Source organism: Echinops telfairi, unplaced genomic scaffold (assembly GCF_000313985.2).
Source record: "Echinops telfairi isolate 266 unplaced genomic scaffold, ASM31398v2 ScPeMD7_3533;HRSCAF=4204_1, whole genome shotgun sequence".
Classification (NCBI taxonomy): Eukaryota; Metazoa; Chordata; class Mammalia; order Afrosoricida; family Tenrecidae; genus Echinops; species Echinops telfairi.
In genome coordinates this window covers 28,011,806-28,039,174 of record NW_022107432.1, presented here as the reverse complement: position 1 = coordinate 28,039,174, position 27,369 = coordinate 28,011,806, and the positions used below count along the sequence as shown (strand labels likewise).

Genomic DNA, 27,369 nt, shown 5'->3' with positions numbered 1-27,369 from the left:
CTCCCTTGGGGGTGCTGTTGTTGTAATATGTTGATCATTGTGATAGGTTCTCCCTTTCTCCCCCATCCCCAACCTTCCCTTGTGGTATCTGCTACTCCCATTGTTGTTCCTGAGGAGTTTATCTGTCCTGGATTCCGTGTGTCCAGAGCTCTTATCTGTACTAGTGTACATGCTCCGGTCCAGCCGGATTTGTTAAGTAGAACTGGGGTCATGATAGTAGTGTGGGGGGTGAGGTGGGCAGGGAGGGGAGGGAAGAAAGCATAAAAGAACTAGAGGAATGTGTGTGTTTCGTTGAGGCTATGCTGTACCCTGGCTGGCTCATCTCTTCCATGTGACCCTTCTGTGAGGAGATGTCCAATTGTCTACAGATGGGCTTTGGGTCTCCACTCTGATCATCCTCATTTGCATCCATATGATTGATTGTTTGTTTTGGCTCTTCTGATGCCTGATACCTGATCCCTTTGGCACCTTGTGATCACACAGGCTGGCATGCCTCTTCCATGTGGGCTTTGCTGGTTCTATTCTACCCTGTCTTATTAGGTCGCTACAGTCGGCATCGCCTCGATGGCAATGAGTTTGGTTTGGGGGTCGGTCCCCAACTCTCATCCAGGTGAAGCATGGCCTTCTCTTCTAACCAAACATTCCAGAGGAAAGAACTCTCGACATTTCACTCTTATCTTGACCGAAGAGATTAGTAATTGTGCCGTGACCGTCACAAACAAACCACAAAGAACCCAGACGAAGAGCCGTTTGCTAACAAGCTGTTGATTTCGTCTTCAGGTATTTGGAGAAGAAGCGATTACTATTTCCCAGATTCTTCTTTGTATCTGATCCAGTTCTCCTGGAAATTCTGGGGCAAGCCAGCGATTCCCACACCATACAGGTATTCTCTTTTAAGTATCGATGTTCTGAATCCTTTCCTCCCACTAGCATACGGAATCACTAATAAAAAGGAGACGGTAGCCTTGGAAAAGTGCAGGCAGGAAGGAAGAGTATTTTGGTGAAGCCAAAAATTAAGTCTGGTCAAGACCAGATAGTAGTTTAGCTTAACCGCGGAGAACAGGTGTGGCAAGGAGAATGGGACCATGGCCAGGAGTCCATGCGTGTATAGGTTTGGCAGAGCGTATGTCTACCTGTGTCTGTGCTGTTCACATATCCATGATATGGTGGAGCACACGGGGGACCAAGTGATCCAAACTTCTTAGCCAGAACCAAGCATCTTGAGAAAACAAATCGCTCGGCCTGGGGCACACCCTTCCCCAAGGACAATGTTAAAAAGAAGATCTTTAGAAAGAAAAGCTGTTAAGGACACCTCAACCGGGGTTGTGGTTAGCTTCTGTACGGTGTTTTCCCTCCTGTTTGTGCTTCCTGCAGCCGCATCTCCCAGCAGTCTCTGACAACATCAACGAAGTGACCTTCCATCCCAAAGAGTACGATCGGATCATGGCCGTCATTTCAAGGGAAGGAGAAAAAATTATGGTAATGATCATGGTGGAAGGGTTGCTATTCCCATTTTTAGAAAAGTTTAAGTTGAGGAGAAGAAAAAAACAAAGTATGTAGGGGCAGGGTGTGTGAGGATTGGGGTCCAGCTCTGTAGCCTTGGCTTTGTTCTACAAACGAGTTTGGATGCATAATTTAACTTCTTTTTAAGGCTCATTGTATTCTCGGTAAAATAAGGGTTTTAGACAAGATGATCATTCCTCCCAGCTGCCCTGTCGTGCAATTTTTAACCTGCGTTTTAAATGTTTTGTACAACATAAGAAGCTATCTGCTGAGCACTGAGGTACCATGATTTAGCGAGTTAAGTGTGTGCTCGGCGTTAAAATGCCACATCCTAATTATGTTGCCATGTATTCGGAATATATCTCTTTCAAGCTGGATGTCCCTGTCATGGCCAAGGGCCCCGTAGAGATCTGGCTTTTCGATTTGCTAAAGATGCAGATGTCATCCCTCCACAACATCATCAGGTCAGCGTACTATCAAATCAGCGACACGGGATTTCAACTCCTACCTTTCCTGAATCACTTTCCAGCACAGGTGAGATCAACAAGGTGTCACTAATTGTAAAAAGAAGTAGGGAGAAAAGGGGAGGCTGTCTGCTGGGCGGCTTGGAGGCTGTTGGAGCCCGGAATTCATTCGTTCAAGGGTTCTGGCCCATCTCAATGAAACTCCACTCCCAGACACCTGCGGGTCTACACCTCGTGCTCCACCAGCCCGCCCATCTCCCAGCAGAAGAGGGCAGTATTCACTCCAATGACTTCCCGCTTCCCGGGCTGAAAGTCGTGAATCATTGCACACACGTGGAGACGGCTTAGATGAGATCCAATGATCTACTCAAGACTATGCAAGTCAACCTTGATTAGAAAGAGTTGAATCTATTATGAATTTTTATACGGTATAATGTCTTTATTTATTATCTGCAATATTTATTAAATGATGGAGAGAATTGTTTGCTTAACGAAATCAGCGTGTTTCTCCTTCTTTATCTTGTATATGCCAAAGGAGAGGCTTCAGCTAGTGAGACAGAGGCCTTAGCATCAAGCTTAGATCAGAGGCCAAGTTCCAGTGGGGGGTTAATAGGAAAGGTGGCCAGCTTTCAGGATTTTCTTTAGTTAATATGTGTATGTATTCAGCTTTATGCCAAAGTGGGCTTCTGGGATTATTATTTTTTAGGTCCAAAAGGCTCTAGATCTGTTGCTTGGCTTTGAGAGTGCACAAAAGTTCCCAAAGGACAATTATTTCAGCAAGAGGGGTGAGGGTAAGGCATGTTCTGACTGCTTTATTACCTTTGCTGGAACAGAAATTGTAGGAGACATCCACTCACAGTGTCCTTTTGCTTCTTCAGGATGCTAGAGGACCAGCTTCTCCACATTTCCATCCCTCCCTGCCTCTGTCTCTCCTGTAGGTAAATGAGATGGAGCTGTACATGCAGGCGTTAGAGACGTTAGATGTAAGGGATTGTGAGATCAAGAAAGGGAAGGGGCAGTCAGTGCATTGTTGTTAGAAGGTACAAAGGAACCTCTGGGAAATCCTGACCAGGAAACATACACAGTGGTGTAGATACTCCCAGACTCATTGAGCAAGATACCTGTTGGTCTCTGGTCTTCTATAGAAAACAAATTGAAGTGGCTTCCATAAGAATAGCCATTATTTTCATTACTATTACCAACATCTAAACCATGAAATAGTAATGGCAAAACAACATGTTACATCCCACCCCCCACTGCCTGGGGTGGGGGGGTGGGGGGGGACTCCCAAATGAAAGCTTGTTTGCCTTTTGTACAGACAAGCGACCCCCCATCCTCCCCCCACCCTGTGCTTCTGTCCTTGCAGATGGACTTGAAATACTTGACAAGTCTATTTGTCGTCTGCGTCCATAGGTTGGGCTTCTCGGAATTCAGATGTTGTGGACACATGATTCAGAAGAGGCTTTAACTAATGCAAAAGACGACAGAAAAATCATGCAAATGACCAATCAGAAATTTCTGGACATTCTAAATACTCTCATCGGTCAGACAACACACGACCTATCCAAGTTTGATAGAGTGAAATTTGAGACGCTGATTACCATCCACGTGCATCAGAGGGACATTTTTGATGACTTGGTAAAGTGCCTTTTTGCTTCATGTTAATGTAACGTATTTAGCATACTAGTCGTTTAGTACAGCTAATATTGTCTTATACGGAGCCCTGGTGGCAGTATGGCTCCTAGCGCTCAGCTGAAACAGAAAGGTCGACAGTTTGAACCCACTGGCTGCTCTGAGGGAGAGAGATGGGGCAGTGTGTTCTATAGAGTCCAGCCTTGAAAACACCATGGGCCATTCTCTTCTGTGCTATAGGGTAGTCACCGTGAGTCTGAATCAACTGACCTGGCAGCCATGGGTTTTAATATGGTCTTGTATGAACTTTTTATCTACGTGGTCCTTTGTCACAGTGGACTCCATCTATTCTATGTCTCGGAGCCCTGGTTCCGACCATTCCGTCCATAGAATTTTGGTTTGCAGATTCTTGAGCCATGGTACCGTAGTAGTTACACATTGGGTTGCCAACCGCTGGGTCAGTAGTTCGAAACCACCAGCTGCTTCCCAGGAGAAAGATGAGACTTTCTACTCCCGAAGAATGTTATAGGAACAGAACCCCGAAAGGACACTTGTACCCTGTCCTATAGGGTAGCCATGAGTCAGAATCGGCTTGATGGCGGTGAGTTTGGTTTGGTTTATTCTGTGTCTGGAGTCCCTGGTGGTACAGGTGGCTAAACACTGGACTACTAACCTGAAGGTTGGCAGTTCAAACTTACCCGGAGGCACCTTGACAGGAAGGTATGGTGGCCTGCACCCGAACGATCACTGCCTTGAAAACCCTCGGGAGCAGTTTGGTTTGCACTTATGGGGTCTCGTGGAGGTAAATGGACTGAAGGGCAGGCGACAGAATCGCACTGTTTCTACAGACACCCATACTTGATGGTTTGGACGAGCACAGCAGACATACCTCAGAGGGTTGCAGCCCTGCCTCTAGACCAGTGCAATAAAATAAACATCACAATAAAGCAAGTTACAAGACACGTTTGGTTTCCCAGTGCACATAAAAGCCTGTGGTCTGTTAAGTGTGCACTGACAGTCTAGAAAGCTTGAAATACTGTGTGGATTCCTAAAATATGACACAGAGACACGAAGCGAGCGCTTGCTGCTGGAGAATGGCGCCTCTAGACTTGCTCAGTGCAGGGCTGCACAAACCTTTATTTGTAAAGAACACAAGAGCTGCCAAGTGGAAAGGGGTGACGCTCAATAAAACAAGGTATGCCTTGATGCACATTCATTTGTAGCCCAATGAGATGAAGTGAGCCAAATTGTTGTAGCATTGACCTCAATAATGGGATGACATAGTTAGTCACAAATTCTTATAGGCTGATTGGGAAGGCAGAAGTCCAGACTAAGTCAAATCAAGCTTGAGAGAACCAATATGGCTATTTGTCTAAATTATAACAGGCAGTAGAGGCAACGAGGGCAATTTGGACAAGATTCTGTCTTGGTGCGGGGCAAATTGAGTGGTGTTTGAGTTCCCTTTGCCAATAGGACTGTAACCATGTTCTTGAGCAAGACCACGCTCTCCTAAAACACTGGTTCTGTTTTAAGGGGCCCAGATGGCATTGACCTATTACCATCCAACTACCCTTCTTTGATCTGATTGGATTAATCACATAGAGATCTCTTTCCTTCATCCGACACGCAGAGTTCACCTACTCTGGGCCCTTTTCCAGAGAATATGTTCACTGACTACACGTTTCAAACGTACGTCAAAATTTAACATCAGATAAGTTCGGCTTACTGATGACTGTTTGAAGGACAAGCAGTTTATTCCCTTGGATCCCGTGTCTGTGAACCATGCTCCACAGACCAGATGCATTGACGTCACCTGGGAGCTTATTGTAGCAGCACAATCTCCAGAGCCATCTCCCCATGCCGAATCCCGATCCCTGACAGAGTCTGTATTTCAACGAGACTCTCAGATGATTCATGTGCATAGTACAGCTTATGAAACACTGCTGTAGGATCTGTCTCTGGATCTAGGCAATCATCACAAGGCTGTGTACTGAGACCATGTTGCCTTTCTTACTCTGAGTGGTGATTGCCCTTGTACACGTGGCTTTCATTGGAGGGCCCTTCAAGAAAACCCTCATGGAGTCCATTACTGTGTCTGATCTGAGGAGACTACTGGAGAGGGCTACATACCTCTCACTGACTGCTGTAGCTGAAGCCTCATGGAAAAATTTTCGTTTAGAATGAATTGTTAAACAAAGCTTTGCTCCCCGTGCATAAGGGATTTTTTTTTAAAGCTTGTTATTATTGGATGCTGTTGAACTGATTCCAACTCATGGCTGTACTAGGGGGCCGATCACGTAACACGGTGCCATCAGGGCTACTTTTTTAACCGGTACACAACGAACACGATGGAACACACTTCATTTTGTCTTCGCTACCATTGAATTCTTAGTCAATTTGCATCCCAACTAAAATGAAATCTCATGAACAGCAGACATGTGCATTTTCTTTTTATTATTTATTATTATTTTGCATTTTATTTTTCTATGGGCACCTAGGGAAGCCTGGAACCCAACAAATGGTAGCTCTTGCCCTCCTTCATATCACATGATGAGGTTCCCTGTTCGTGCACTGGGTACGCATTGGGTTGCTAGCTGCAAGGTCAGCAACTGGAAACCATAGCTGCCCCCACAGAGGAAAGATGGGCCTTCCTACTCCCATAAATGGCTACATTCTTGGAAACTCACAGGGGCAATTCTGCCTTGTCCTATAGGGTCACTGAGTCCTATAGGGTCACCGTGAGTTGGCATAAACTCAATGCCAGTGAGTTTTATCATCTGCTAAAGGAGGTCTGATAACTGAAATAAGGACCCTGGGTGGGGAGAGGGTTTCATATCGTTAACGCTCAATGACTAAGCTCAAGGCTGGCAGTTTGAACTCACCTAGCAGCCCTGCAGAAGAAAGGCCTGGCGATCTGCACTTGTAAAGATCACCACGGAAGCCCTATGGAGCAGTTCTACTTGGTCACACACCAGGCCCCCATGAGTCCGAATGGAACGGACAGCTCCAGGCACTGTTTGATCACCTCTGAGAGGGAGCAGGGTGACTGGATCTCCAGGACAGTGGAGCCTGCCTTGGACTCCAGAGTCCTTGGAGGTTGGGGGGAGGTGGTGGGTAGTTTGTGGGGGGCTAGATCATCTTACTTACAAGTAACTGTTTTAAGGTGATGAAGACAAACTTTGCCAGGGAAGCCAGAGCTCCCAGGAACACGGAGACTTTTTTAGGTAGAGGTCTGTACCTTGTGAAGCTGTCAGAGGCCCATTTTTAAGTTGTACCAGCTGAATGACCTGGAAGTGGACCTCTTGGGTCTAAGAACCATTGGCCACTTTCCAGTGGTGATGCCCCTGGATGCCTGGGAAGGAGGGTGGGGAGTAGGTGAAGGGCAGGACTCTGGTTTCTCCAAGTTTGTCAATGGAAAGCCATGGAATGTCCCAGAGTGATTTTGACGGGATGCACTTCCTAAAAGTACATGCCTGGAGGAGGTGCTAGGATCGAATGCTGGTGCTGGAGCCCAGTTGCTCTTGCCTGAAAGGCCTGTGTGGTGACCGTGAAGCTTAGCCACTGTGTGAGGCAGGAAGACCTGTGGGCATCTAGGCATATGTGCCTCCTTGGTCGTCCCTTCTCTGCCTGCACATTGCCACCAGGACGGTGACCAGATCTCTTCCCTTGGCCCTTGGCTGTCCTAGCTACACTGAACTTCTTTCAGCTCCTTGAACATATCATACGTGTGAAATTGTTAACCACGAAACAAAGAACCCAGACCATCGCAGAGGTTGACAAGTTACTGCTGGTTTGGATGAACCAGAAACAACTCAGTGGTGAACGTGATATTCAAGAAGGCTAAACGCCTGCATCGCGATTTAATGAAAACCGTTGTTCAAAGCCAGCCACGGCTAGTTTGAAAAGTTCAACAAGAGAACAGGGGGTGGGTGAGGCCTGGAGACGAGGCGAGTACCAATGAAGAGGAAGCCGATGAATTCACGGCTGAGTTTGCTGAATAGGGTCTTGTTCCCCAGCAAGTGTTCAACTGCAAAGAAAGTGGACTTTTTTTGGAGGGGGGGGGGGGCCGGGAATGCCCAATAGGACCTTCATGACACAATAGCAAAAGGCATTGCCAACCCACAAGCCTGTGAAAGATAGGCTCATTCTGTTGTACGGGAATGCTAGTGGGGATTTAAAAGTAAAGCTGGTTAGTGAACCATTCTGGTAACCCATGGGTTATTTAACAAAACATAATGAAGATAAGTTAATTTTATTTACTGTACTGTTTTGATATTTAATGCACTGTATTTATTGTGGTTTAAGATGGTTTTGGGGAAATTTCCACAACCCAGGGCTATAAACTTTGTGTTAAAGTCCTGGAAAAATGAATTTGTAAGTGTAATTTGGGGGCCTCAGAACTAATTGTTTGATTTTCCTATTATTTCTTATGGGAAAAATAGGTTGAGTTCTTAAACTTTTTGGTGTCTGAACAAGAATTTGGAAGGAATTGAATTCCACAACTGAGATACCACTATATATAACCGACTAGCTAAACTAACTAAGGAAATGGCTCAAAAAATCGTGTGGAAATGGCACATACAATTGCCAGGCAGACTGGGCTGGTCAATCCCAAACCCATGGGTCAGCTGCAAGCCAAAGACTTTGGTAGGCTTAGGCCCCCAGAACTGGAGGTCAGAGGACTAGAAGCAGAGAGAAGCCTGCAGGGTTGGGGTTGGGACTGGGGTGTGGAGGAGGTAGGGTCAGGGGAAAGTGCCAGGAGTGGGAGAGCAGGCCCAGAGCATCTATTTATAGGTGGAAGGCAAGCCACACCCTTTCAGCTGATGGGCTAATCACATCAAGTTACCTAATGAAGGCGATTATATTACACAGTGAAACTGGTAAGAGCTGAAATTGAATGGGGCTGCCTTGTTTTTCCAGTCTCCTGAATTTTCTGCTTTCACAGGGTGCAGCCTTACCTTTCTCTCACTTTCTCTTAGGGAAAAATATTTGAGTTTTTCCTTCCCTGACAGTCTTCCTTCTTAACCTAGGTGTCTTGTCACGGTAGACTAGAGAAACAAATTCATAGACACTCATGTGTATAAGAAAGAGCTTTATATACAAGAACAATTGAATATTGAGAAAACATCCCAGCCCAGTCTAGATAAAGTCCATAAGTCTGCTATTAGCCCATATGTCCGATACCAATCAATAAAGTTTTCTTCAGACTCACGAAACACATGCAATGACACCGAATGCAGGAAGATCACAGGCTGGTGTATGTGTGTGTGAGAGAGTCTTGTAGGTCCAGTGGTGGTGTAAGCATCTCAGCGCTGGCAGGGGTCTCCATGTGGCTTCTCTATCCCCAGAGGTCTGGCTCCATCAGCCTCTCTCCATGTGTCTTCTCCACAGGGATGTCTCCCAGGGAATGAAGAGAGAGAGAGAGAGAGAGAGAGAGAGAGAGAGAGAGAGAGAGAGAGACTCTCCCCTTCAAGGAGGAAATACCAGAGTTCCCAGAATTTTCTGGAGAAGGCCATGCCCACACAGAAGCCTCATTGGCTATGACCTGATTGACAGCCTAGACTCCACCCCTTCACTCTGAATCCTCAAACTGATAGCAGATTAGGTAACTAGGACACCAGGTCTGGCCTTCACAGGCAGGTTTGACTGCATATCCTGTGGCACAGCACCAGCCAGTGTCTGCCAACACCGAGCATCATGGCCCAGCCGACACATTACATGCACTATCCCAGGACCTTGCTCTACCCCTAAGGAAAGCTGGGTCCTCCTGCAGCCTGTCTCTGGGAACCCTGAACTCCTTGGGTCGTGTTTTCTAGCCACCACGGCACTTACCTTTTTCACTGTTTGTCTTCTGTCCTGTTTTGCCAACTTCAGAAGGCAGGGACCAAGTCTCTCTTGTTCACCCAGCACATTGTGAGGCAAAGGAGGGCCTGCACAAATAGTGGCTCCTTGTGAAACGAAGAGGAATCAGCCCTAAGACATGGTGCAGAAACACTGCCTGTGTGTTGGTGTTTTGCGTGGTGCAATTCAGGTCTGTATAACCTTCTGCATTTTGTATCTTCAAGGTAAAAATGCATATCAAGTCGATTACAGACTTTGAGTGGCTCAAACAAAGTCGATTTTATTTTAAGGAAGATTTGGACCAAACGGTGGTGTCCATTACAGATGTCGATTTTATTTACCAAAATGAGTTTCTGGGCTGCACTGACCGTCTGGTTATCACACCCTTGACAGATAGGTAAGAAGCGCATTTGTGTGTGTGTGTGTGTGTGTGTGTGTGTGTGTGTGTGTGGTGGTTCCAGTTTGTAATTCATCCAAGTGTCTGAAAGCATCTTAAAAGGGGCATTAAAGCTATTGACGCAAACATGTCGCTGCTGGGCATCTGCTGTCTCGGCAAAGCCGACACACACTGGAGCGGTTACTTATCCACATACCAGAATGCTTCATGAAGAAACGTGTATGTGATGATGAGTAATTTTGTAATGGATCGTAGTTTCTGACATGGGAAAAGTAGCCATGGTGCGCTTAACACAAGTCTCCCATCTCCAAGGAGGAAAAACAGAATTTCCCAGAATCCTCAGGGGAAGGTCATGCCCACTCTGAGGTCTCATTGGCTATAACCCAATTGACAGACTAGACTCCACCCCATTCACTCTTAATCCTCTCAAGTCCCAAATTGACACCAGATTATGTAACTACCACAGTTTACAATTATATCAGCAATGGACATGCCGGGCGTGCACCTCTTCCCCATACTGGTTGAGTGGCCTCGTATTGAAAGCATGCCATTGGTTCTAGTGGAAGCATTTATACCCTGGAAACGGGCAGAAGCACAAATCTCAAGATTCCCTTCATCCTGAGAATCAGTGGTTAAACCTACCATTTATTTGGTCCCCTGTTTCACTCTTCATCTTGACCATGAAGGTGTGAAATCAGAGTTAAGGAGGTTTGGAGTTTGCCTTAAGTCATTTTTGGAAGTACTGTACTCCTCCTAATAACTATCAAGTCTGAGCTGGGGGGTCAACTCCCTGGCAGCAGGTTTGGTTTTGGTTGGGGCCGCTGCCTCTTTTCTGTAGACTGCTCAAAGGTGAAAAGAAACAGGCCCATTCATGTTACCCTGGACTTTTGGGCTCACATTCTACTCTACTATGGAAGATCCTGCACTGACGATGTGTTCTCTGATTGACATTTGCAGGTGCTACATCACGTTAGCCCAGGCGTTGGGTATGAACATGGGCGGTGCTCCAGCAGGACCAGCAGGCACTGGCAAAACAGAAACTACCAAGGATATGGGACGGTGTTTGGGGAAATACGTGGTTGTGTTCAACTGCTCAGATCAAATGGATTTCAGAGGCCTAGGGAGGATTTTTAAAGGCAAGTGTCAGCTGACATTAAATGCTTTTTGGTGAATTTATTTTTATTGCACTTCATGATTTTCAGATATAAATCGATTGTGGCATTGTTTCAGATGATCAATACTAGGATGGATTGACCCACATGGGATTGGCATTTATATTCCATGTGTGGGATTATGAAAATTGAGTCCATTTATTGCCTGAACTAAGAGTGGAGGAAATAAGATCAATAGAGAAAACTGATCAGCCAAGCAACTTCCCTTTTCTGCTCTAATTCCACTGAAGTGAAGAATTTTTAAAATAGAGTTTTATTGATTTTTGTTGGGCCCCTAGAGAACATACAAACAAAAGGCACACCAGTTCAACACTTCCTACGTGTTCCAGTTAGGGACTCTGACTATATGCTTCAAACGGTGTAACCATTCTCACTCTCCTTTTCTGAATCATCTCTCCTTTTCTGAATCATTGCCATTAACACATATTCACAGCCCTGCCCTGGTGGTGTAGTGGTTATGAATTGGACTACGAACTGCATGGTCAGCACCAGCCACTCCTTGGGAGAAAGATGGGGCTTTCTACTCCTGTAGAGAATTGGTCTTAGAAACTCACTCTGCCCTCTAGAGTCACTATGGGGTGGCATCGGCTTGACAACTGTTTGAATATGGTTCCTACCTAAACGTTTGCATTGCAGTTGTTAGTTTGATCCCCTATTGTGTTAGTCTGGGTTGAATAGAGAAACAAATCCAGAGACACTTATATGTGTATAAGAAAGAACTTTATATCAAAGAGCAATTGAACACTGAGAAAACATTCAGACTCATGCAACACATGCAATGACGCTGAGTGCAGAAAGATCACCGGCCAGTGGGTGGGTAGAAAGTCTTGTGGATCCAGTGGTGGTGGAAGCATCTCAGCCCCTCCAGCCCCAGGGCTCTGACTCCATCAGTGTAGCTCCATGTGGCTTGTCAGCAGGAAGATGAAGCAGAGAGAGTCAGTCAGGCCTCCAGTGAGCTATTTAACTCTATAATGTCTCCAGATGAGGTCATCAAGCCACAACCTGATTGACAGGCTAAACTCCACCCCATTTGCTCTTAATATCCTCAAGTTGACACCAGATTATGTAACTACCATACCTATTGATAGTTCTGAAAATTTTTTTTTTTTTTTCAAAACACAAACACTGGAAAACACGAAAGGGAGTCATAGGCCAACTCGAGGTGCTGAGAAAATCCTGAACGCTAAAGAGGAGGTGGTTTCTCTGAGTGGCGCCATTAAGCTCGACTCCCACAGTTATATTTCGAGTTTGGACTTCCTGGTTTGGTCCATGCCCGGGGGGAGATGCTGGATGGCTGTAGCCACTCTGTCACTCTCATGGGATGTCCCATTCTAACCACACTCCCTGAACTGCTGGGAGAACCCCGCACGCCCCACAGGCAGCCAATTACAAGTGCAAGTTGGAACACCCAGGCTCCAAAGCACTAATGTCCGAACAGCTTGGGTGGGGGTCACTTTGACATGTGGATTGAAAACATGCGTATCTGGTGTTTGTGGCCATGAAGCCTACCTTTGAAAAAAGTAGACAGACCATTGGTGCAGCAGAGAGACCTCTTGACCACTGAACTGAGTTAACTGAGAAAACAGGAGGAACTGCAAAAAGAAATAAAATTAATAGTTTCAAAGAGAATACAAATGAACCACCAACAACTAATAATAATAATAATAATAAAACAACCAGCACATGATTCTATGAAAAAAGATGGAGCTGCTGGACATTGAAATGGAAATGAAAAACAACAACAACAATAGCAACAACAACAACAAACTCCCATGAGTTGGAATATCTAGCCAACAGTTGTTAGGTGCCATGGCGTTGGCTCAAACTGACCATGACCGGCAGGATGAAGCCCTACCCCGCGCCCCCCTTCTCTCCCCCTGCACCCTCCTCACAGCTGTTGTCAGGGGCGAGCTCACCGTTGCGACCACGGTGCTGATCCATCTCTCTGAGGGTCGTCCTCTTTTCCCCTGCCCTTCTTCAAAGTCTGGCCTTTTCTGAGACAAGCCTCCTTCGCCATCGTTGCTTCTAAAGAGTTTTCTGGTTATAATTCTTCCAAGATAGATTTGTTTGCTCTTCTGGCAATCCGTGGTATATTCCATAGTTGTGGTCAACACCTTAACTCAGGTGCATTCATTCTTCTCTGGTCTCTCTTGTTCCTGGTCCGACTTGCACATGACATGGGGTGGGTGAAAATACGCTACATACCATGGCTTGAGTTAGGCTCCTCTCAGACCTCCAAGAAATGTCTTTGATCGTCAACACTTTAAAGAGAATACATTTTGAAAAGACAGAAGCAGAATTTGAGTGAAAAACGGAAGAGTCATGGGAATGGATACGTACATTCCACCATCCACACAGCGAATTTTCCCAAGGGAGAACAGAGGAAGATGGGAGGGAGAATTATGTAGCTGAAGTAACAAGAGGAGGGGGCACTGTTTATGACAGCTAAGTCTTGCTTTGCACCGGATTTTGTAAGGATAACATTTAAAAAATGTTTTTCTTAATGTGAACTATGAACCTTAGTTAATAATAATGTGTTGCTATTGGTTAATCAATGGTAATAAATGTATCATAGAATCAAGATGGTAATAGGAGACAGTGTGCAATGTAGGGAATAATTGGGAACCCTTTATACTTTCTGAATGGTTTTCCTATAATCCTGAAAATGCTCTAAAACAAACAAAAAACCTCACCTGTTTTAAAAAGTTAAAAAGAAATAGGGAAAAAAACCCTGTCTTACTCTGCATCTAGAAATATCTATGAAATGGTAATAAGAGAGGAATGGCGACCCAGAAAGTTCTTCCATTTTCCAAAAACTTCAGAGTCTATCCCTCATTGTGGCTCCTTTCATTCGCTCCCCATGGAGACGGTCCAGTTGTGTCACCCACCAGCATCCCCGGGTGTAATGACCTATCCACACTTTAATTGTTTCTATCTGTTTGTCTACCTACCTATCTACTTATCTTATATTAGTGTCTGTGCCAATTTGTGTGTTTGCATATGACCTATGTTGTTATCTATACATCTATCCATGTTACTATCTATGTACCTTACCCTCCATTTCCGTTGGGTGCTATTGCCATTGTTTGGCGATGCTGTGCAGATCATTCTACCTCTCTTTATTCCTGGAATGGTTCATCTCTTCATACAGCCAGTTGGGAAACGGTAAATAAGTCATGTTTCCATTGATGATAGTTTGGGAGCACTCTGGGAAGGAGGATGTATCATAAAACAAGACTTGTAACCAATTCACGGTTTTTCATTTCAGGTCTTGCACAGTCCGGTTCCTGGGGATGTTTTGATGAGTTTAACAGAATCGAATTGCCCGTGCTGTCAGTGGCCGCCCAACAAATATACATTGTGTTGACTGCAAGAAAAGAGAGGAAAAAACAGTTCATTTTTTCCGATGGCGACTGTGTTGACTTAAATCCAGAATTTGGGATCTTCTTAACGATGGTGAGGACAGAGGCTTCTGAATGCAGCTTGATTAGCTTAATTGTTAGAAACTTAAATGAAAGTAACCATGATTGAGTAGTTGTGATTGAGTAGTAAGGGGTTGTGAGCTCTTTTCTCTTAATGGATGGTTTATAACTATTTTTTTAATATTAAAGACAGCCCCCACAAAAGATACAATGATGTTCAATGGTCGCTACTGTTTATCGAGTACTTATTATATATAAAGGAGTCCCTTATTAGATGCCAACAAGTCAGTTCCAACCCGTCGTGACTCACAGCAGAATGGACCATGGTTCGGTCCTGCAGGGACAATTGTGAGGGTGGGACAGGGCTGGGCAGTGTTTTGTTCTGCTGTGCAGGGGGTTGCTATGAATCAGAGCTGACTCGATGGCACACAACAACAACAACAACAACAACAACAACAACAATAGCAAGATGCTTCTTCTACTCCATCCTGGCTTCCATGTTTTAGCCAGCCCAGGACTCAAGATGCTGCACGAACTTCTTTTTTGTTGTTGCAACCACTTGATGAGATCAACTCCCTTAGCACAAGCATCAGAGGCATTTCTGTATCTCACCGTGCAGAATTTCAAGAGCCTTGGTGGTGTTGTGGGTTACACATGGTTCACGGGGCTCCTCACTTCAAAGTCAGCCATTTGAACCCAACGGCTGCTCTTCCTCAGGAGAAAGATGAGGCTCTCTACTCCTGGAAAGGTTTATAGCCTTGGAAATGGCAAGGAGCAGTTCTTTGCTGTCTTGTAGGGTTGCTGTGAGTCAGGGTTGACTGCATGGCAGTTGGCTTGGTTTGGGGTAGAATTTACTCATGCCAGTTGCAAGGCAGGCTGGGAAAGGTGGTTTTTAACCCTGAGAGTGATGAACAGTAAAATCCATGGAAACTAGAACCAGTTTCAGGCGGAAACTGCCAGAGAAGGAAAGCACATGTATTTCCCATTAATAGAGAGCGACAGACGGTGGTCAGACTGCACCCTGTCAAAGGTGGAAAGGGCATGCTGTCGAGTTTCTGCTCTCAGAGGTTTAGCTGTCCCATACTTGCCACTGGATTTCTGTGACTGAGGCAGAAGAGAAGTACAGTATTCTCTGCAGACGCAATCTCAGTAGCCTAGGACCTAGCGTGGGCTCTTGAAAGTGCCCAGTCAGTATTGAGGGATTGTACATTTCTTAGTGTACTTTCCTAAGATGCCAGACTCCTGTTTGTCTTACGTGCCTTTGAACTGCTAACCTTTCCTTTGGGACTTTTGGGTCTGGTCTGCTCTTCCAATCTGTTGTTCCTTATGAGGCCTTAGCTTCCCACCTCCCTCCTCTTTTATCCTTTTTCCATGGTTTCTCCTCTCCATTCCCTTTTTGATTTTCCCTTGCCCCCATGGGCTTTCATTTGTTTGTATCTAACTGTGCTTTGCCAGGCACAGAAGCCTGTAATAACGATTGCAAAGAATAATTGAAGAGATGCAGTGGATGAAAATCCCCTCCCCTGCCACCTGCCAGTTAGATATTTAGTCTTTCATTATCCAGCTATGTATCCAGCCTTCTCTTCCTCTCTTTTCTTTTTTTAACGCACAATGCTAACTTTTGATACACAGAACGTGTGTGTTTGTTTATGTGACTTTATTAGTATAGCAAAAGTGGACATAGAAAAAAGAGAGTGCTCTGGCATGAGCCCAGATGGATGGCCCCAAACCCCATCAGAGAAAGGGCAGGGCATTTTAGGAACGTGGCCAATTTCACTGTCACTTTAGAACCAGCACTAGGAGTTCCCCGTGTATTTGTACTCATAAAAAACGAAATCTGTTTTAACTTTTAGAACCCTGGATATGCTGGGCGCCAGGAACTGCCAGAAAACTTAAAAATCCAGTTTAGAACTGTTGCGATGATGGTTCCGGATAGGCAGGTATGCCCGAGGTGTGAGACACATAAAGCGGAGCGTGCTGCTTATGTTTGCCGTGAAATTTGTTGGTACCTATCAACTGTGTTTACTTTCAGATCATTATGCGAGTTAAGCTTGCAAGCTGTGGTTTTCTTGAAAATGTAATCTTGGCTCAGAAATTCTATGTTCTTTACAAACTCTGTGAAGAGCAACTGACAAAACAGGTGAGCTTGTCGATCTGCTTTTCTCCCTTGCTACTGAACTTGACTTTGTATTCTGCAGTTTTTCCTGAGAAAGGCTAGTGAGCGCATTAGAAGTCCCACTGACGCATTTCTAAGATGTAGTTATCATTAATTTTACCTATCAGTTATGCAAGGAGCCCTGGTGGTGTAGTGATTACGTGTTGGGCTGTGATCCGAAAGATCAGCAGTTCGAAACCACCAGGAAGACAAGGCTTTCCAGTCCCATCACCAGCGAGTTCTGAAACTCACCATGGGTTGTGTGTTTTAAGCCTGTCTGCGGCTCAGACTGTATCAGGCGGTATTTCTCTTCAAAAGGGTACTGAAGGTGTGAACAACTGTGTCCTACAGCAGCGGTTCTCCACCTGTGGGTTGCGATGCCTTTGGGGGTCAAACGACCCTTTCACAGGGGTCACCCAATTCATAACAGGAGCAAAATTAGAGTGATGAAGTAGCAACGAAAATAATTTTATGGTTGGGCGTGGGGTGGGGTCACCGTAACATGAGGAACTGTCTTAAAGGGTCGTGGCATTAGGAAGGTTGACAACCGCTGTCCTACAGCCTGGCCTTCCCATGGAATCAAGAGTTTTCAGTCCGGGGGAAGCAGGGGGAATTGAGAGGAGGCAGCTTTGCAACAGCTCGGTCGTTCTGGAATGGCAGTTATATGAAATGTAAAGTGTCTACTTGCGTGTACATCAGGGGTCTACATTTAAAGCATTCTGATGAACAATGCTCCCTCTCTCTCCCCTGCCTCCTGCCCCCGCCGCTTGCTTTCCCCCTTTTAGGTTCATTATGATTTTGGGCTGAGAAATATTCTGTCCGTGTTGAGGACCCTTGGAGCGCAAAAGAGAGCCAGACCGGAAGACAGTGAATTAAGCACAGTCATGAGAGGACTAAGAGACATGAACCTTTCCAAACTGGTATCTTTCCCCTCTCAATGTTACCTACCTTCCAAGATGTTGGCCTGGGTTCTTTCTACGAAGATGTGGTGCGTTGCGTTGCCATTAACGTAAAGTGGTTGGTGGTTTGGACCCACCAGCCACTCTGTGGGAGACAGAGGTGGCCGCCTGCTTCTGCAAAAATGCACCTCCTTGGACAACTCTGCGGGGCAGTTCTCGTCTGTCCTGGAGGCTAGCTATAGACCAGAAGCAACTTGACGGCCAAGGGTCGGGTTGGGTTGCGTCCCTTCTCCTCGCTTGGTGAGTAGGGATTGGCCCATGTTGAGCTGTGAGCACTGTAATAACTACCAGCTTGATGACTGCACGTCACTTGCCTTACAGCCAGAAAACAAGAAACCCATGACCCGGTGTGACTGGTGGGGCCCACACGGGCTGAAACAGGCTTCCTCATGGGACGTGCGCTTCTAGATTTGTGGTCAGGCCCTCTTGCACTCTTGATTTTTGTTTTGAGGTGCCTCGTAGTAAACCCACGTGACACAGGAGACCTGTCTCATAGGGTTTTCCTGCCTGTTGTCCTTACAGGAGAGGAGGGCCAGCCCTTTCTCCCGTGGAGGACTTGGAGGGGGTTCTGGCTCCTCCTCTTTTGGTTCGTTAGCAGCTGAGTGTGTCTCCTTTGAGCCACCAATGGCTATTCGTAATGTAAGGGGAATTCCCGATTTGAAATCTGGACTCAAATGGAGCCCTGACAGCATTGTGCTGATTTTTTCCTCTGGCTGGCTAGCCATCTCCGATGAGTCTCTCTCACACCAACCCCATGCGTGTTTTCCAAAAACGCACGACAGGCTTGCTGTGGCAAGTATAAGAGCGAGTTCCCTGCTTTCAGGCTTCTCCCGAGGACAGTCAGGCTGTGTAGACCGAGCTGATGGACAGATTGACGAGGGACTTGCCCATGGGGTCCATAACCCGGAGGAGGTACAAGGTGGAGGAAGAAAGCGTTCCTAAGGAACTCAGACATCAGTTACAAAGAACTAACCAGGAACACCTGGGAAGGTCCTGACTGTGTGTCTGACATGAGCCTCCCAGAAACGCTGTGGGGTAGGATGGCTGGTACAGGGGTAGTCCTGTTTGACTCTGAGGGGGCGGAAATTCAGAGGATCCCACTCTATCCTCAGAGTCAGCTGAAAACTGACTAGCACAAAAACCCCAAAGGCTTTCTAATGCCAAGTGCTCAGCTCCGCCCAGTACACATCACAGCCTCCGGGGGTGATGGTGTTCTTGAAACGCCTAGGCAAGCATCACCCACGGCACTCACGAGAGCCCTGAAGGATACAGAGAACTCAAGAAGTGGTCAGCGATTGGGAATGGAGTGATTTATGTGTTAATAACATATGGTTTAATCAAACCTACTGCTTGTAAGAAAGCAGAGCCCCGCTGGCTGCCATGGTGTTTTCTAGCCAATGGGTATGAACTAGTCATTGATCATGTAGGACTATGGGTAGTCTCCTGATTTAAATGAAATATTAGCACTCTACTTTCAGAGTTGTGACTGAATGGCATGTCTTCACGCTGACCATGAGAAACAGAGTATTCATGTGCGTTGGCAATGAGATCAGAGCTTGGTGTAGTAGTTGGAAGCTAGATTGTTGAATACTTTGGAGGTCAAGGGACTTGACTACTGTCCTATAGGTGGTGTTCAGAAGAATGTTCTGGAAGCTACACTACAGGTCCAGTCTGAAAAGAGTAAGAAATAATTCTCTGGGTCTAAGTACTATGCCTGTACCAGTCAGTTGATAAATACCTATTGACTGAGTGAGTAAATTTCCTTTAATCTGTGACCTTTTAGGTTGACGAAGATGAGCCCCTCTTCCTTAGCTTGATCAACGATCTGTTTCCAGGGCTGCAACTAGATAGCAGCACGTATGTGGAGCTACAAGCTGCAGTTGCCAACCAGGTGGCAGCAGAAGGTTTGATTAACCATCCCCCCTGGAACCTCAAACTTGTGCAGGTAAAGATCTTGGCTTAAAAAAAATTTTTAAATTAAAACATCATTTTATTGGGGGCTCTTACAACTCTTATAACAATCCATACATCAATTGTATCGAGCCTATTTGTACATATGTTGCCATCATTCTTTTCTATACATATACTTTCTATTGAGCCCTTATCAGCTCCTCTCTTTTCCCTTCCTCCCCCCACTCTTGTGACCTCTTGATAAATTATAAATTATTGTTATTTTCATATCTCACACCGATTGCTGTCTCCCTTCCCCCATGGTTTCTGTTATTCCTCCCCTTGGGTCTGGGTGTGGCTATGTGTCGGTCATTTCTATCGGTTCCCCCTTCCTCCCCTCCTCTCCCCACTTTCCCCTACCCTTCTGGTACCACTATTCCCATTGCAGGCAAAGATCTTTTATTAAACTTGTTATCAGTATAACACTAGACATGTGCCCTTAGAGATCATTTTAATAAGAAACCATGATAGTGGCCTAACTTGATGTAGGTATTGAGACAAAATCAAAACACCTTATATGAGAGGTCGGTCTTTTAAAAGTTGTTGGGAAAAATGGAATGAAAGGATTATGGAATTTCCCCATGAATATTGTGACGCTCTCTGGTATCGTGGCAAAAAGTGTTCTCAGGAGGATGTGCTGGTCCTAGAGGGATGGCGCCGGTTGACTCGCCTCACTGTGACCGAGCTGCAGCCTACTAGCCATGTTATGCACTCTTGGTGAGAGAGATGGAGGTAGCCTGGCATCTTTTTTTTTCTTCTGAGATCTTAACTCTTTTAAAAAATTTATTATTTAATCATTTTATTGGGGGCTTGTACAACTCTTATCATAATCCATCCATCCATCCATTGTGTCAAGCACATTTGTACATTTTGTTGCCATCATTGTTCTTAAAACATTTGCTTTCTCCTTGAGCCCTTGGTCTCAGCTCCTCATTTCCCCCCTCCCTCCTCGCTCCCCCTCCCTCATGAACCCTTGATAGTGTACAAATTATTATTATTTTGTCATATCTTATACTGTCTGACGTCTCCCTTCACCCACTTTTCTGTTGCCCATCCCCCATAGCCTGGCATCTTAAGAATCAGACTCTTCCCTATAAGAATCAGTGCCACCTTCCGCAGAAACACAGCCCACAAGAAAGAAGCAAAACTTCTGAGACCCTAAATCATTAAAGCTATTGCTTAAGATCCTCTTTCTCTTCTATCCTGTCCGTGTAAAGCAAAAATCATAGCTGGAGAGGGATCTCACAGTCATCAAATCGGCCTGGACTGCTGGTGACTCCATATAAGGCTTCTGAGATAGATTACGAATCATCACGGGAGCAGGCTGCCTCGTCTTTCTCCCACAGAGCAGCTGGTGGGTTGGAACCACTGGCCTTGCAGTGGTCGGGCCAACACCCAGCCCACAGCACCACCAGGGCTTTTTGTAGATGACAGAAACACGGCAGATGGAAAGACCCAGTAAGTGTCTCATACCAATCTGGCAGTGCTTTCTGCATCCAGGTGCCTTAAAGATGCATGGGCACTTGCTTGGTGATCTGCGTGAGAAAAAACCCCAGCCATTGAAGACCCTGTGGAGCCCAGTTCTCCTCTGATAAGCCCGGGCCACCCTGCGAGGGAAGGGGCTGCATGGCCACTGGTGTTATTGGTTCACCTCCAAGAACACTCGATTGCGCTACCCCGTGTCTTTTGGCATCTCTCTGTCTCTCATCTTGCAGAGGACTATGTAAATAAGGGGTTTGCAGCCCACCCAGGAAACTGGCCAGGCTGCTACCAATGCAAATAAGGCACCTAGGTGGTTCCACCTTATGGAGGGTGGGACCAAGCAAGGAAGGGTTATAGAACCCTACCCAGGGGATTGGTCAGTTTTTCCAACCCATGCAGCTTCAAACGAGAATGAATCCCTGAGCAGAGAGGAGAGCTGACTACGTTCCATGCATAGAGTGCATCCTTTGGACTCTGGGCCTTGCGCTGAGACCAGGGTGGGGAGAGAGAGTGAGTGTGAGCCAGAGCTGTGGCACTGGAGATGAGACCATGAGCTGCAGTGGCGGAGAAAAGGAGACCAGTGTGTGATGGTGCGATGGGCCTCCAGGTTCCCGGAGGAGGTGGCTACAGCGGGCAAGCAGACCCACAGAATGAGGGCTGAGTGCCTTGGGGCAGGAGGCTTCCTGGTGGACGAGTTGCCTCTGGGAACTTTTGGTGGCACTACAGAACTCTGTAATACTTGCCAAAGCAGGTCAGATGGCAGCCCCAGGTGGGGCCAAGCACCGAGGGCTCAAAGGAGCCTGTCCTGGGGCCACTGAGAGAGACCTGCACAATGGAGAGCCGCTGAGAGAAAGATCCTGTACTTAAAACATAGACTTGTCTACCTGCTTCCTGATCTTGATCCCGAGATGTAGTCCATTCTCCCTAACCAGGACTTGTAACCCATCAACTGGTATTTTCCTAAGACCCCCCTACACCCCCCAAAAATCCCCAACAAAAACCTAATGTGTATCGTCTGCAAGTTCTGTCTGGGCAGGACAACATACCCACAGAGAATCAGAACGCCGTGGGAGGGGTGGCTGATGTCAGAGTTGATTACAAGATGGCAGAATGGACTTATAGCTGACCTCCACCTCACCAGAATCAGCCTTGGGCTGTGGATGCTGATCTTGGAGCGTCGCCTTCCTTGTGAAGTCAGACAAGGATGCCAGGTGAGGCCCCGAGAGCATTTCTCACGGTTTTCACGTGGCTCTTATCTTGGGGACAACCACCTGACTGCTCTATCAGCAGAGTGAGAAGTTGTAGAGCAACCAAAGAATTCAGTCTGTGTGGACCTGATGCTTTGGGGTGTTTCTCCAACTTGAACTGAATAAATTAAAAGAATAAAGGAATAAATTAAAAGAGCAGAATGGTAAAAACTGCTTTTGAAAAAAAAATCCTTATTTAGACTTACCTTTTTTGGGGCCAGTTTATCAGATGTGTATGGGACAGACTTAAAATTTACCAGGAACTCTTCTGGGAAAAGTTTAAGCAGTTTCGCTCACCTGCGTATTGGAAGGCGCTTCCCACATTTTCCTTTAAAATGTTGCTGGGAAAAGAGCTAACATCCTCCTCGTCACTCTGCGTGGGGACCAGAGCATTTCATTCTTTGTTGAGTCCCCATCACCATTTCCACACCCCCCTCCCTCACCTTCCCTGTGCGTCGGCTTCTCCGAGGCCACCCCTGCGATTCCCTTCAGGACGAAGGGGCCACCATGGCACAATGATTTGGCACTTGCCCTTCCCCCAAAGGGTGGCCGTTTGAATCCACCGCCTGCTCTATAGGAGAATGATCTGAGGCAGCAATCTGCTCCCATCACGATTTACAGCTCAGGAGATCATCTGGGGCAATCCTCCTCGGTCCCAGAAGGTCACTACATTTGGCAGCAATGCTTTTGTTTTTGTGTTGTCTGTTGGTTGCCACTCTGTTGCCAGATAGGCAGGGCCTATCCCCCAGTCCATTCCCAAACCAGCCTCTCCTTACGCAAGGAGTGATGGGTGCTGGAGTAGGAGAGTCAAGCTCCCCGGCTTCCGGGAGGGACAAACCCTCGGTGGAATCCAGTCACCCCCCATAGATCAGGCTGTCCCTCATGGGACTTTGCCCCCTGATTACAACCTGCTCTCCTTCCCATTGATGTCCCACGTTCCCCACTGCTTGTCAGTTCCTCCTGGGAGCACTCTCTGAATAAGTCATCTGCATCCATCTCCATTCCCAGGCCTGCTACACCTGAAGGCAGGTGTCACGTGGAGCTCCATGCGGACGGTTTGTATTGCTTCTGGCCACCACGAGGGGGCGGCATGATCACATTGGATGCAGGGAACGTTTTTGCCAGGTTTTTTTTGGGGGGTGGGGGAATAAACCTGCTTGTTATTTATTCAAACAAACAAACAAACAAACAAACAAACAAACAAACAAAAACTTAAACGCACTGCTATCCAGCCCATGACGACTCATACCCCAATCACACGGATTCAAAAACTACATCCTGAGCTAGTTACTTCCCATTGTAACTCATCTTTCACGGCCATCATATCTAGGCCGCTTTACAATGAGGCCCTATTTGGCTGTTCACAGCTAGTTACGACAACAGTTTTACATGTTCTCCTCTTTTAAGAATATCGAGTAGAATTTTTTTGGTGTGTTTAAGTATATATATATATGTATATATATTTGGTGTGTAAATATATATATATATATATATAGTTTTATATATATATATAAAACAAAACTTGACATTACAACTATTTTAAGTGTACAATTAATTACACTCACTGTAGGGTGCAACCATCACCCTATTGTTTCCAAATGTTTCCATCACCCCGAAAAGACGCTCAGTACTCCTAAAGCAGTACCTCCCCACTGCTTGCTTTTGGACCATATGCATGTGTCTAGTCTGGATGCTCCGTAGACGCAGGGCCACACACTATCTGTCCGTGTGTGTCTGGCTTGTGTAACTTGGCATAGTATTTTCCAGGCCGTGGTGAGTGCCTGGATTTCATTTCTGCGATGGCCGAGTGATAATCCATTGTACGTGTGGGCCACCTTACGTTCACCCGTGCTTCTGTTGATGGACACTCGGGTGGTTTCCCCCTCACCTTTTTTTGTGGGGGGAGGGGAGACTCTTGTGACTACCGTTGCCATGAAGATTGGTGTACAAAGAACTAATTGTTGAACACGCACAGCTGAAGGGCTCATTCAATGCCTTGCGCATGCCAGCAAAGTACTACTACGAATGCCCGCAAGGGACCCCTCGGTGACATTTTCCAATGTCTTGTCTAATTATGCAGTTATACGAGACCTCTCTGGTCCGGCACGGCTTGATGACCCTCGGGCCCAGCGGGTCTGGGAAAACGTCCGTTATCACCATCCTGATGAAGGCCCTGACGGAGTGCGGCAGGCCGCACAGAGAAATGCGAATGAATCCAAAGGCCATCACCGCGCCCCAGATGTTTGGCAGACTGGACACGGCCACCAATGACTGGACAGATGGGATTTTCTCTACTCTGTGGAGAAAAACGTTAAAAGCCAAGAAAGGTGCCCATACACCCACCTTGGCAACTGCCTATCCGCTGCCAGTGTATGAGCAACACCGGGTTTGCGCAGCCCAGCCCTTCCTAATGCAGCCCTGTCCTGTTTTAATTACGCGCAGGTGAAAACATTTTCCTCATCTTAGACGGCCCTGTCGACGCCATTTGGATTGAGAATTTAAATTCTGTGCTGGACGACAATAAAACCCTCACCCTGGCGAACGGGGATCGCATCCCCATGGCCCCCAACTGTAAGCTTCTGTTTGAGGTCCACAACATCGAGAACGCCTCTCCGGCCACCGTGTCTCGGATGGGCATGGTCTACATCAGCAGCTCCGCGCTCAGCTGGAGGCCCATCTTGCAGGTGGGGACCTTCCCGGGGGACCAGCCGCAGCAGGGTGTGGACGGCCCCAACCCCACCCCCGCCCCCAGTCTCACTTCCTTCATAAACAGGGATCCTCTTTCTTTGTCGCAGGCATGGTTGAAGAAGCGCACCCCACAGGAAACCTCTGTGTTCCTTAATTTGTATGACAAAATATTTGAGGACGCGTATACATTTATGAAACTAAACCTCAGTCCAAAAATGCAGCTCTTAGAGTGTAATTATATTGTGCAGGTAAGGATTTTTTTGGGGGTGTAGGGGAGGTGGGGTACACACCTCACTTCGATTGGGAGGGCTTTGCTTTCTTCAGTTGCAATTTAGTGGTCTCTAAAATAGAAACTTATTGCAGGCCATACGCATGCTTTTAAAACAGTTTATTTCCTTAACATAAATTTCGTTTAGTTTTAGACGTTAACAGTTTTGTTGACACGTAATCCACCAACCATACAATCCAATGGTGTAAATATATTAAAGAGTTGGCAAGCATGACTACAATCATTTCTAGAACGTTTTCTTCATTCTTGTATCCAGAATCTATAGCTCTCCATTAAGCAGCTTTCTCCAGAAAGTTACTTGAGATTCTTCAAAAACTCAAAACACACTCACTGTCACTGGGTTTATTCCACCGCAGTTTCCCTGAAACCTCCCCTGTCATTGCCCTAAGACACATGGATTTGCCTATCCCGTATTTTATACACAGTAACCCATGCAAAAATGACACCCCCGCCCCAACCCAACAACAACAAAATAAAAGCACCGAAAAACCTCCATCCAAAAGAGAGCAGAATTAATAAACACTAGAACAAGTGAAGAACGAGTCAAAATGGAATCAAGTGGTAAGATGTCAAATGTTAACCTAACCATACCTGCAGGAATTCACGCTCCACTGTGCGCTGTCTGAGCATAAGACTTCCCATCCCTGTTGATGGGATTCAGGGGAAGCTTAATTCACGTTGGGGCTCTGCCATCGGGCTGTGTGATTTGTCCCAGAGAATTGTCTCTGATACAAGAGTCAATAAAATGAATAAATATGACAGGCGGCTTTACAGAAAGTGCAACGCATGGGGGAGCATGTGGCACCCAGGGGAATGTGGGTAGTAAACGCTTGTTTTGCTATATACACCCCCAAACAAAGAGCCAGCTGCCATGGAGCTGTGCAGGCACACGGAGACCCTCCATAACGTTTCTGAGGCCGTAAGTCTTGGCTTTCTGTGGCAGAGAACTTGGTAGGTTTGAACGGCCAACCTTTGCCCACATTCTCTGAGAAGTGGTTTGTGGCGACTCTCCCCCCACCTCCCCCGCCTCTTTTTCTCTACTTGTCTTCAAAAACAGCCAAACAAGTTGCAGATGTGCAATGGCTCACAAAATCCCGATCTGGGTGGTGGGGATCTCCAATCACCACCTAGAGGCTTTGATTTTCTGTTAGTGTGAGGATTCAGTCAGTCAGTGTGAATCTTTAAAAATGGCACCTAAAAGACCCCAGTCACCATGTTTTATAGTCTTTTTAATAAAGAACCGTGCCCCCCCCCCCCCAAAGGCCTCATCCTAAAGCCCACTGCCTTCTAACGGATCCTCCCTGAGCACTCCTGCATAGGACAGAGTGGAATGGCCCTGCTGGCTTCCCCCGGCTCTGCTTTTTCGGGCAGCAGAGGGCCACGGCTTTCTTCTTCTCAGTGGCTGCTGCCTTTGAACCCCCAACCTTTCGGTGAGCAGCCGGGCATGTGAACTAGTCCCTGCTCCCCTGGGGCTCCTTACCGGGCATTCTAGAGGTGAGCATTTCCTTTTGAAATAATTTGAGTTCACACTGACACTGTGACGGTCACATCCAGGGCTTCCTGCTACGATAAGTGGTTGCACACTGCCCCTCAAAGGTCAGTGACAGCAGGCAGATGTTTACGTGAATGTGAGATTGTATGCCAATACAACTTTTGTTTTACGAAAACCGGGTAGCTGGCCCAGGGGGTCATCATTCACTGGCCTCTGAAAAAATATTTGAGAGAAAGAGAGAGTGGCATATCAAATCATCACAACACTTGTAGCCATTAAACTTTAGAACCAGCTACTTCAGAAAACACTTCAAAAACTCAAGAAAATCCTCACTGCCATGGGGTGGATTCTTCCGGAGGAATGAGGAGCAGACCCTCTGTCCTTCTCCATCGGAGTGCTGGTGGTTCAAACTGTTGACAGTGTGATTAGTATCGCAGCCCAGGAACCACGACCCCACCAGGGCTCCAAAGAAAACACCAAGGGTGGGCCCTTGGCTTTCCAGATCAGAAGGAGGCTCTGGGAGGGCAGTTAATGACACAGTTGCGGGGCAGAAACCACCCTTCCAGGGTCCCAGTTCAGCAGTCATTCTTTTTTTTTTTTTTCTAAACATTTTATTAGGGGCTCATACAACTGTTATCGCAATCCATACACACATCAATTGTGTAAAGCGCATTTG

The 27,369-nt window shown here is 46.4% G+C and overlaps 1 protein-coding gene across 1 annotated transcript in view; it reads left to right on the top strand.

Moving 5' to 3' along the window:
- Positions 1–27,369, top strand: part of DNAH8 (dynein axonemal heavy chain 8) — a 369,956-nt gene that overhangs the window by 147,678 nt on the left and 194,909 nt on the right. The window contains exons 33-46 of the mRNA XM_045294778.1: positions 781–883; positions 1,375–1,479; positions 1,876–2,037; positions 3,381–3,605; positions 9,665–9,837; positions 10,795–10,973; positions 14,278–14,465; positions 16,285–16,371; positions 16,464–16,571; positions 17,372–17,506; positions 19,329–19,490; positions 24,305–24,551; positions 24,667–24,908; positions 25,020–25,160. Coding sequence (XP_045150713.1) covers positions 781–883; positions 1,375–1,479; positions 1,876–2,037; positions 3,381–3,605; positions 9,665–9,837; positions 10,795–10,973; positions 14,278–14,465; positions 16,285–16,371; positions 16,464–16,571; positions 17,372–17,506; positions 19,329–19,490; positions 24,305–24,551; positions 24,667–24,908; positions 25,020–25,160 — 2,257 coding nt within the window. The remainder of the gene's footprint in view (positions 1–780; positions 884–1,374; positions 1,480–1,875; positions 2,038–3,380; positions 3,606–9,664; positions 9,838–10,794; positions 10,974–14,277; positions 14,466–16,284; positions 16,372–16,463; positions 16,572–17,371; positions 17,507–19,328; positions 19,491–24,304; positions 24,552–24,666; positions 24,909–25,019; positions 25,161–27,369) is intronic.